The 12,458-nt window shown below is 41.3% G+C and overlaps 1 protein-coding gene across 1 annotated transcript; it reads right to left on the reverse strand.

The window, feature by feature from the left end:
- Window positions 1-9,189: 9,189 nt before the first annotated feature.
- LOC124795328 lies at window positions 9,190-11,526 on the reverse strand. The gene is made up of 2 exons (XM_047259304.1): window positions 9,483-11,526; window positions 9,190-9,250 (listed from the first exon to the last, which is right to left on the reverse strand). The coding sequence occupies exon 1, from the start codon at window positions 11,249-11,251 to the stop codon at window positions 9,497-9,499; it is 1,755 nt and encodes a 584-aa protein (XP_047115260.1). The 5' UTR covers window positions 11,252-11,526; the 3' UTR covers window positions 9,190-9,250; window positions 9,483-9,496.
- Window positions 11,527-12,458: the final 932 nt, after the last annotated feature.

Raw genomic sequence — 12,458 nt, forward strand, 5'->3', positions numbered from 1 at the left:
AATATGAGTAGCGATGAAGATAGGGTCAAAACACCCTCAAGGAAATAAATGGGGACAGTTGAAAATGTGTTCCCGTCCGGGACTCGAACCGGGGATCTCCTGCCTGCATGCAGACGCTCTATCCATCTGACCCACCGAGAACACCGATGAATAGCTCGACTGCAGGGACTTATCCCTTGCACTCTTCCCATCGAGGTATATCAACAACACCCGTCGGCTGCTGAGGGTTTAAATTAATTATCGTTTATTCTAGAGAAGCTGCACGGTCATCAATGGTATCTGTTGTTTCGAGAAAAGTTACTATCTTCATATATATAGTTAAAGGCTACCCAGCCATTGACCTTCGTCCGTGCGAATGCACACAGGTTACGGAAGTGGTCGCCTTAGTGTGCGCGAGTAATGAGTGGATGGGCAAATATCTATTAAGTACATTACGTATGTAGATTGTGGACAGCTGGGAATGCAGGTCTCACGGGAAGCGTGCAAGGGATAAGTCCCTGCAGTCTCGCTATTCATCTGTGTCCTCGGTGACTCAGATGGATAGAGCGTCTGCCATGTCAGCAGGAGGTCCCAGGTTCGGGTCACACATTTTCAGCTGTCCCCATCGAGGTATATCAACAACGCCTGTCGGCAGCTGAGGGTTCCATTTAATTATCATTTATTATAAAGAAGCTGCACTGTCATCAAGGTATCTGTTCTTTCGAGAACAGTAACTGTCTTCATATATTCAATCGGATCGATCACTTATGGGACATAATCGAGAGGTCAGTTTGTGCTCAAAATCCTGCACTGGCAACACTTCCACAGTCATGGACGACTGTACAGGCAGCTTGGCTCGGTATTTTCGCAGAGGATATCCAAGCTCTTGTTGAGTCCATGTTACGTGGAGTTGCTGCATTACGCCGGGAAAAAGGAGGTATCCCATGACTCTTGTCATGCCCCAGGGATCAGTATTGGGGCCACGCCTGTTCCTTATTTACATAAATGATATGCCCTCTAGTATTAAGGGTAACTCTAAAATAATTAAGTTTGCTGATGACACAAGATTGGTTGTAAAGGACGTTGGCTCGGTTTCAAATAGTGCAGTTCACGACCTAAGTTCATGGCTTGTAGAAAATGAACTGACGGTAAATCACAGTTTTTACAATTTCTAACACACAATTCAACAAAACCTGACGTTTTAATTTCACAGAATGGGAATATGATTAGTGAAACTGAACAGTTCGAATCTCTAAGTGTTCCGATAGATAATAAACAGTCGTGGAAAACCCACGTCCAGGAGCTTGTTCAAAGAATTATGCTGCCATTTTTACAATTCGGACGGTACATCAAGTGAGTGATCGTTCGACACGAAAAATAGTCTACTTTGCTTAATTTCGTTCGCTTATGTCATATGGTATGATATTCAAGGGTAACTGTTCCCATTATAAAAGAATATTTTTGGCTCGGAAGCGGGCGGTTCGGGCAATAAACGCTCTAAGTTCACGAACCTCTTGTCGACCACTGTTCTCGAGTCTGGGTATTTTGACATTGGCCTCTCAATATACTGTATATATTCCTTACCTTCATTTCATGTTAACAATATTAGCTTGTTGTTGTGGTCTTCAGTCCTGAGACTGGTTTGATGCAGCTCTCCATGCTACTCTAACTTTGCAAGCTTCTTCATTTCCCAGTGCCTACTGCAACCGACATCCTTCAGAATCTGTTTAGTATATTCATCTCTTGGTCTCCCTCTACGATCTTTACCCTCCACGCTGCACTCCAGTACTAAATTGGTGATCCCTTGATGCCTAAGAATATGCGCTACCAACCTATCCCTTCTTCTAATCAAGTTGTTCCACAAATTTTTCTTCTCTCCATTTCTATTCAATACCTCCTCGTTAGTTATGTGATCTACCCATCTAATCATCTGCATTCTTCTGTAGCACCACATTTCGAAAGCTTCCATTCTCTCCATGTCCAAACTATTTATCGTCCACGTTTCACTTCCATACATGGCTACACTCCATACAAATACTTTCAGAAATGACTTCCTGAGACTTAAATCTATACTTGATGTTAACAAATTTCTCTTCCTCAGAAACGCTTTCCTTGCCACTGCCAGTCTACATTTTATATCCTCTCTACTTCGACCATCATCAGTTATTTTGCTCACAAATACAAAACTCATATAATATTTCTCCTACTCTTAATTTTTCTTTTGTTTCCTTTACTGTTTGCTCAATGTACTTATTGAATAACATCGGGGATAGGCTACAACCCTGTCTCACTCCCTTCCCAATCACTGCTTCCCTTTTATGCACCTCAACCCTTATAACTGACATCTGGTTTCTGTACAAATTGTAAACAGCCTTTCGCTCCCTGTATTTTACCTCTGCCACCTTCAAAATTTGAAAGAGAGTATTCCAGTTAACATTGTCAAAATCTTTCTCTAAGTCTACAATTGCTAGATACGTGGGTTTGCCTTTCCTTAATCTATTCTCTGAGATACGTCGTAGGGTCAGTACTGCCTCACGTGTTCCAACATTTCTACGAAATCCAAACTGATCTTCCCTGAGGTCGGCTTATAACGGTTTTTCCATTCCTCTGTAAAGAGTTCGTGCTAGTATTTTGCAGCCGTGGCTTATTAAACTGATAGTTCGGTAATTTTCACATCTGTCAACACCTGCTTTCTTTGGGATTGGGATTATTATATTCTTCTTGAAGTCTGAGCGTATTTCGGCTGTCTCATACATCATGCTCACTAGATGGTTTTGTTAGGCCTGGCTCTCCTAAGGCTGTCAGTAGTTCTAATATAAGGTTGTCTTCTGCCGGGGCCTTGTTTGGACTTAGGTCTTTCAGTGCTCTATCAAAATCTTCACGCACTATCATATCTCCTATTTCATCTTCGTCTGCATTGCCTTCAATTTCTATAAAATTGTCCTTAAGAATATCGCCCTTGTATAGACCCTCTATATACTCTTTCCACCTTTCTGCTTTCCCTTCTTTGCTTAGAAATGGGCTTCCATCTGAGCTCTTGATATTCATGCAAGTGGTTCTCTTTTCTCCAAAGGTCTCTTTAATTTCCCTGTAGGCAGTATCTATCTTACCCCTAGTGATATGTGTCTCTACATCCTTACATTTGTCCTCTAGCCATACCTGCTTAGCCATTTTGCACTTCCTGTCGATTTCATTTTTGAGACGTTTGTATTCCTTTTTGCCTGTTTCATTTACTGCATTTTTATATTTTCTCCTTTCATCAATTAAATTCAATATTTCTTCAGTTACCCAAGGATTTCTACTAGCCCTCGTCTTTTTACCTACTTGATCCTCTGCTGCCTCCACTACTTCATCCCTCAGAGCTACCCATTCTTCTTCTACTGTATTTCTTTCCTCCATTCCTGTCAATTTTTCCCTTATGATCTCCCTGAAACTCTGTACAACCTCTGGTTTAGTCAGTTTATCCAGGTCCCATTTCCTTAAATTCACACCTTTTTGCAGTCTCTTCAGTTTTAAACTACAGTTCATAACCAATAGATTGTGGTCTGAGTCCCCACCTGCCCCTGGAAACGTCTTGCAATTTAAAACCTGGTTCCTGACTCTCTCTCTTACCATTATATAATCTATCTGAGACCTTCCAGTATCTCCAGGCTTCTTCCATGTATACAACCTTCTTTTATGATTCGCGAACCAAGTGTTAGCTATGATTAAGTTATGCTCTTTACAAAATTCTACCAGACGGCTTCCTCTTTCATTCCTTAGCCCCATTCCATATTAACCTACTACGTTTCCTTCTCTTCCTTTTTCTACTCGAGTTCCAGTCACTCATGACTATTAAATTTTCGTCTTCCTTAACTGTCTGAATAATTTCTTTTCTCTCATCGTACATTTGATCAATCTCTTCGTCATCTGCGGAGCTACTTGGCATATAAACTTGTACTACTGTGGCAGGCGTGGGCTTCGTATCAATCTTGGCCACAATAATTCGTTCACTATGCTGTTTGCAGTAGCTGTCCCGCATTCCTATTTTCCAATTCTGTGTTAAACCTACTCCTGCATTACCCCTATTTGATTTTGTATATATAAACCTGTATTCACCTGACCAGAAGTCTTGTTCCTCCTGCCACCGAACTTCACTAATTCCCACTATATCTAACTTTAACCTATCCATTTCCCTTTTTTAATTTTCTAACCTACCAGCCCGGATAAGGAATCTGACATTCCACGCTCCGATCCGTAGAACGCCAGTTTTCTTTCTCCTGATAACAAAGTCCTCCTGTGTAGTCCCCGCCCGGAGAACCGAATGGGGGAATATTTTACATCCGAAATATTTTACCCACGAGGACGCCATCATCATTCAACTATACAGTAAAGCTGCATGCCCTCGGGAAAAATTACGGCTGTAGTTTCCCCAGCAACTACTGAAAAGGCTGCTGTCCCTCTTTAGCAACCACACGTTTGTCTGGCCTCTCAACAGATACCCCTCCTTTGTAGTTGCACCTATGGTACGGCTATCTGTATCGCTGAGGCACGCAAGCCTCCCCACCAACGGCAAGGTCCATTGTTCATGGGGGGAATATTAGCTTATTCCCAAAAATAGACAGCTTTCACTCACTTCACACGTTCGATAAACTTGGAGATTTGCTCCTCAATTTGGTCCTACGGAACTTCACGTGTAAATAAAAAATCAAAATATAATCAGTATTCTGTAACATGTGATTTATTGTTTACACTATTGTCGTATTCAGGGGAAACGGCAACCTTCCTTCAGCAAGGGTAGAGCATTATGCAGAACGCTGTTTGCCAATTAAGTGCTTTTATTTTCAACGAGAACTCAAAATACTGACAGTTAAACCCCAGGCACAGTAACCCGAGTGGTAAGGTTTCCTTGTGGCACACTTCTCCTATACTGTAAAAGAGTTCCTCGCAGCAGCTGAGAATTTTCTCTGTAATGTCTTACTTATTCGTTTGCTGTCTCACAATTTTCGTATTTTATAATTTTTTGGTTATAAATTTTCTATTCGACATTTTGTGGAGTATATACTGAGTCGTCCTATGATGAAGTAGCTTTGGCTCGGATGGTTCCACGGAATCCGATAAATAAGTAAATAGAAAGTACGCTTTTTAGTGACAAGGCAAACTTAGAGCAACTGTGCAAAGTAACTATTGTCAGTATCAATGCGTGTTATACAACGCGATGGGTAACCCAATGATAGAACTGAGTTCCAGTTCACACCACTTGCCCCCGTCATCCATGACAGGAACGAACTGCCGGTCGACCAGTACTCTCCACACAGTATTTATCATCAGATGACTATCACAGACGAACTGACGGGTGACTCTGCATTTCCTCCAACTATGCTTTCAGAACGAGTATTTGTAGAGAAAGTTTACCACCTCTCTGAGCAAGAATCCAGTTCTTGTTAAATTTCTGTTCTCGGAGATACGTTTATCCCGATACGGGTAACACTTATTTTGGAACTTTTCTCTGAAAATTCGTTCGGCTTCAGGCACCCTAAAACCTGCTGCGCGACACATTAAATATATGGGTTCACGTTCCTGTAATGAATAATGCTACCTCTCTAACAAGCAGCCGTGAAGCTAAAGTGGATAATGCTGCCTCTCTAACAAGCAGCCATGAAGCTAACGGTGGTGAACTAGACTGTGGACATATGAAAGATGATTGTGTACCTTCAAGGAAGTGCCATCAAAATCGATCGGGCAGGCACCAATCGTATTACAACAAGTATCTTGCACGCATTGCTCATTTAAGCGTTCGCATCACTGGACATGTCGCACAAAGTCATTGGTGCTTTATCGCAAAGTATTCTGTCTCCTGTACCCACTATCCAATTTTGATCCTCAAAATTTTGGCACTTTGCGTAGGCAACACGATAGTTAGATAAGGCATGAGCAGAAATGAATGATGATGAAACATAGAGTTCTATACTCCCTTGACGACGAGGTCATTACAGAAGGGGCACTAGATCCGATTAGTTTATTTAGTGTCGAATCAGGAACATACAGATACACAGACTGATAATCAAACGACGAAACAGAAAAAATCAGAATGGGAAAATACAATAATCACACATGCTCAGAACGACGAAGACAATCGGTGTTGCACGGATGACATCAACCACGATGTTAGCCACAAAATTGAAGTGTATGGATTGTGATTTGCTCTCCTCCGCATTTATGCAACGTGTCATAGCCTCTAAAACCTATTTTCCGCGTACTGCGCTGGGTATTCCCATTCCAGATCGCAATCTGTTTACGGACTTCCATATCAACCGGTTTACACTGTATCCAAAGATTTGATGCTCGGCTACTGTTATCCTCTTGTGGGGTTGACGCATTTTCGTCTTCCGATGTTCTAGCCTCACCTTCTCAGGACGCATGATAAGCTTCTAAGTTAGCTGTAGGAAGCTCTTGTTGGCTCTCAGCCGATGCTGAGGAGCACTTACGCCCTTGCGGGTGTGTGAGTTGCTCTGCACCACATTCAGTCTCTCCTTATCCTTACGTGCTTACAGAGAATTGCGCTATTCGAGCTGGGTAATGAAGTTGTCTGTTGGAATAGGTTTAAGGCGCTCTATAATAAGCCTACGACTTTCAGTGAATATATATCTATCTTGTATACAGTGATCTGTACCGGCCCGGAAACGCATACTCCGCAGCAAGAAAACACAGTGCCATCGCAGACGCACGTAGGGTATGAGACCCATTTTGACCCTGCAAATTTACGAATCAGTTTTAACTCGTGGAGATTTTCATTTAGTTGTTTTTAAGTGCTTTTTTAACATAATTTTTCGGTCAAAAGTTATTCTCAAATATTATGGAGTGAGACATTGCAGTGTTCGAATTCTTCACCGTTCTGCATGTAGCTTACGACATTTTCTCTGTTTCAAATATGGGATGCAAAGACTTGTTTCTTAGATTGCTTTGCTACCCTGACAGATTTCTCAGGACCGTTCTCGGACTTCTCTCCACAGTGTCAAAGCTGATGCTCTGTGGAACAAGAACTAGGTGGTACAGAATTACTCCACAAACTATAGAGAAAACGCTACAAGAGAGGCGTTGTACGTCACGGGCAAGGCTACTGTTGAAATGCGGCTTACGTAGGGATGGTGGAAATTAAAATGGCTGCTTGACTTTCGACTCCCAATTAACAGGTACATTTGACCTTACTTGGTAATATTTTGCTGCCTTTACCGTGACCAGCATCGGACCTCATCTTTTTCATCAAGTCTCTGATTATTAGTTAATGTGTTGTAGAAGGCAACAGGGGATTCTGTGGACTAGAAGCCGGACAGATAGTGTAAAATATTGCATATATTTCCAAAACGAAGCAGAAACATGGAAATACGAGGTACCTTGTTAAACATTTAAAATTTTAGATACTACACATAGTAACAGCACAAACCTGACACAGAAAACTTGCTGTAAGGCAGGACAAAGGGGACAATTTGTAATATAAATGAGCGTTGTGTTACCCCGTCCTGCTCTTGATCAGGGAGAGAATGTATACACCGAGAGATAAACTGTAATATCCACAATAAATAATAAACTAAAGCCGAGGCAGGGGCAGTACAAAGCACTGTCGCGCAAGCATTGTTTGCTTTCTCACACATAACGATCGATATGTGGACCGTTGCATTACTCACGATCCACGACCGAAATTAGCGTGGTTGCATTACCTTTAATACAAACTGCAGGTCTACTAACCGGAGTTTTAGGGTCCAAGGCTAATACTGAGAACAGTAAACAAGCACAAGCACATAATGGCTGAACTCCACGGACCTACTCCAACTAACAGCTGCCATCATCTGAGAACAAAAGAACCTCTTCCGTTAGTTTTGTTAACGAAATTATCGGAACCCAGTAAGCGCCTGTCGGCAGAAAGACGAGCCCGTAACCAATCGAACCAGAGTGCCGATTAAGTTCTGTTCTGGCCTGCAAAGCCTGGTCTCACGGTTCCGAGGTTGGGTTTCTTGGATTGGCGGAAACTCGTCAAAATGGGGGGGGGGGGGGGGGGGACCACTGGTATCCCACCGCCTCGAACAAGTCGTGGTCTGGAATTCGATACAACGTTTGGAACAATCTTTGTGACTGTTCGCCGTATTGTAAATTACTAGGAAAATTTTAATCAATGTTGGGAAAATAACTTTAGGAGAAAACAGTTCTCTGGTGAGGCAAGCCAGGAAAACTGCTTTGAGATGATTTAATTGACTGTTGATTTCATCGACTATCTGAATATTAGCCGGATCGATCTTTGTGAAATCACAAACAATTCGTAAATTTGCGTATAGTTTGAATGTATCGTGAGAAGTGAAATGTATTTTATTATGACACTTTTCCCATGTCAGTGAGTCTGGTCAGTGAGGCGGCCGTTTCTGCTCTACAGTGTCACAATCAGCCACACACCTCTCGGTATGGGGCAAAGACAGGAAAAGCAGGGAAATCGGAGCTCATAGACAGTGACTTTTCCTATGCGCCCTTTGCGAATGGAAGAGGGAAATGGGAGGAAAGTGTTTAGTACCTCCTCCACAGACTCAAGGAATATGTACGTAGATGCAGATGTTCTCTGAGCAGTGCCTGGGCTCTACCAGAATTGAAAGAGACTGTACGCTTGAACTTTCCGTTCCTCGCTAAAAATACATTTTCAGAATTGCGGAATATTAAAAATTAGGGAAATGCTAGAACCTCTCAGGGAGCCGGCTGAGAGGAAAGAAACGGCGATGTTAAAACAAAAGAAGCGCCGGCGCAGCCTCCTGTTTCTCACGCGCCGAGTCGGCCACGCCCTCTTCGCTTTCGCCAATTATAACTTTGCCATTTATTTCTCGATAGCCGTTCCTGCTATTGACAGCAACAATTTAGCGGAGCAGAGGTCCGCTTCACGCCACCCGCCGCGAGCGGAAAGAACTCTCGGCAGACCATTAAGGGGGGACGTACACGAAACTGCAGTAATTTTAAAAGTATTTTATAAAACTCTAATTTTTTAAGATAATCAATCCAAATTTGGTACAGTTATTAAGAAATGTTATGCGCATATGAACCTAAATTTTCATTTTTATTGACCTTTTACATCTTTAATTATTAACAATTAATTTTTTTTCAACAATGTAATTACAAATGTTCCTTTTTTGAGAAAACTGTGAGAGCAATGTTAATGAATTTTTGTACACACTTTCATACCAAATAATTACAAAACTCTGTGGAGCAGAATTTTTATATCTTCTTTTGTTCAGTTTTTACGGGTCTCCCAATTTCCCTGAAAAATAATATATCAAATTTAAGGAATATTTTCTACCATAAATACCTTACTATTTTATTAAATGAAAATTCCTTCCACAGAATTTTTCACTATAGTACTGACTAGTCATATACCAAATTTCACTTCTCTACCTTTTGTGGTTTTTGAGAAAAAGGTACATAAAGTTATAAAAATGTAAGTTACGGGAAAACTGAATCAATGATTTGATAGTGTTTGTATTAGGTCTTACCGTCTCTGTGTGAACTAGTGCAAGCCATATGCATACTCCTCTTCATCTGCAAGCAGTCTCTTCTTTGCTTGTCTTCTTTGGTTAACCTGCTGTTCAATTTTATTGGCTGTAATATCAGCCGCAGCAACTCTTTTGTCATCGATGTCCTTCAATATTGAATAGGTGAAAGCTCCTGGATGAAATCCTAGCCTCTGTAGAGTTTTTATTCTTCCAAGATTACCATTGTTAAAAACTAAACAAGCATCATATGCAGCAATTTCAACAATAATTGTTGAAACAAATGTTGTTTTTGGGCAACGTTTCCAAATCAGTGAGTTGTAACTTTCATTAGGGTTTTGTGTCTTTCCATGCACACACTTTCGTAGGAGGTCTGGCTCTGCTAAACACCTAAATGTTGGTTTTATAGCACTTAAAACAGCCACAGGTAAACTGTGCTTGTGTGAATAGTTCATGCCATCACGCTCAGCCTGCTTGAATTTGCACCACGATATGTCACACAAATTATGTACAGGTTTGTCATCTGTGGATAGTTTATGAAAATAAATAGACCACACAGCCTTCTGCATGTTATTCAAATTTCCACTGTTGTCCCTTATTGCCTTGCCATAGTACACTTGTAAAGAATGAATTTCTTTGTCTGTGAGTCTGTTGGGACCACCTAAAAGTTTTCCATCCTCAAGTTTCCTGCCCTTCAATTCACGTTTCAATTTTAAAAGTCTGCCTCCCATTCGTTTTTGCACATGTCCAACACATTCCAACTTTTCTATAGCACAATGGGGACCATAAGGTTCACTTTCCAAAACAGTTTTGAAGGAGCTGGAGTCACCATCACCAAGGTATTTTGTGTATCTAACACCGTACTTTTCCACACTTCGATGGAACATAAGTTTCATAGCTGCAGGTTCCATTCCACCACTAGAACCAGAATAATTTCTACAGCACACTTTCTTGTGTTCAACCTGCCACTTATTTTCTTCCACTTCACCAGCTCTCTTTCCGAGTACACAGCTATAGCAATATTTGCTCATTACCTGAACGTCAAGAATTTTTCCAGTATCAACACTAATGACAGATGATACTCCATACAGTGATGTATGTCCACGCTTCATCCACGTTCCATCACATGACACACACAAATCGGTGTCTGGCGTGTTATCTGCTTCTGTCTTTAGTTCACTATTCATCTTCACAGCTTCCTTTGCAGAGGACTTCAAGTTTTCTTCCACTTCCTCTTGAAGAGCACTTAGCAGTGTTTTATTTCCAGTGGTGTACCTAGCACTTGGTTGTGGCATGTTCATGATCCCACAAAACAGTCTGGTACCTTCCCTGCCTATGCCCAAACATCTCATGCCATATATTAAACGCATATTTGCTTCATATATCCGGTTACTTGATGCCGAAGTTCTAAAAGCAGTGTCTGAATGACAGCTTTCACAAGTAAGATGCAACATACACACTATTCCAATTCTGTTTTCTTCGTCATATAATCTCAAACTTTTTGCACCACAGTCAGCACATACACAAGCAGATGATATAATATCAGATAGTATTTTCAAATCAATAAGCCTAAAACCACTAGTAGCTTGAGTGTCTGAGCCACAATCATCAAGTGATTGACAGCTGTCAATTTTCCTTCTCGAAGCACTCGCTTTCTTGGTTGAAGTATCGTTTCCATTTGTTATTATGGGGCTGGTTTTCAAGTTGTCTTTACTACATCGAGAAGCTTGACACTTTCTAACCTTTTTAAACACCTTACTAGAACGCGGCATGCTGCAAAATATAATAACAAGTCTACTTACAACTTTCGTAAAAATGTATTCCAAACAAACACTCGTAAACAAACGCTATAAATCAAAGAATATAAAACCAGCGGCAGAGATATTATTCCACAGCCTTCTTGATGTAGTACACAAACGTTCCCTGCATTGTGACTGCACAAAACTGGAAAAAAACGCAGTATAAATAGATATACGAGAGGATGAAGACCAAGATGGGGGGGCGTCGCCCTGTGCAAGCTATTACAAATTATTATTTTTTTCCCCCTTAGAAGCGGAATTGGAACGTAATATTTGGTAATTGAAATTTCAATACCATGTAGTAAATGAAGAGCCAATAAAATTTTTTTCACAAATTTGGTCATTTTCATGTACGTCCCCCCTTAAAGAAAGTGTGTTGCGCAGTTAATCGCTGCGCCTGCGAGTTCAGGCCAATAACTGAAAAGCCCCGTCAAATCGATTTCCCTGCATTCGGATATCATGATCGTGGAAATAGTGTAGCTGAATTCAAACGGTTCTGTGAGCAGGACAAGTGTCCCAAGTATCGGCTGCTCTGCCTACGTTTTGAAATTTCCCTTTTCTGTGGCGACAAATGAAAATGGAAACTCCATAATTATTACATTCCTTTATGTTATTCATTGAGCTTTCCATCTCAGCTGTGACAGACTGTTTGAGTAATTTGATACCATATGCCGCTGGAAATTTTCATCTGTGTACTAATGCACAATTACCGTCTTTGACCATTTTCAATTATGTATACAAAAATTCAATGACAGCACTTTATATCGAGGTAGCCTCTGCACAATCTATATGCTGATTAACCAAAACTTTATGACCACCTGCTTAATAGCTTGTTTGTCTGTCTTTGGAACGAAACACATCACTGATCCTGCGTATTAGGCTGGCTCTGAGCACTATGGGACTTAACTTCTGAGGTCATCAGTTCCCTAGAACCTAGAACTACGTAAACATAACTAGCCTAAGGACATCACACACATCCATGCCCGAGGCGGGATTCGAACCTTCTACCGTAGCTGTCGCGCGGTTCTAAACCGTAGCGCCTAGAACCGCTCGGCCACACTGGCCGGCTGCGTATTTGTGATTAGACAGTTGAAACCTTCCCGTCTCCTCTATATCTCTTTTCTTACGCAACCTTCCCTTCTACAATAACCTATGAAACCTTCCCTTAGGATTTCTGTCT

The sequence above is a fragment of the Schistocerca piceifrons genome, chromosome 4 (assembly GCF_021461385.2).
Source record: "Schistocerca piceifrons isolate TAMUIC-IGC-003096 chromosome 4, iqSchPice1.1, whole genome shotgun sequence".
Lineage (NCBI taxonomy): Eukaryota > Metazoa > Arthropoda > Insecta > Orthoptera > Acrididae > Schistocerca > Schistocerca piceifrons.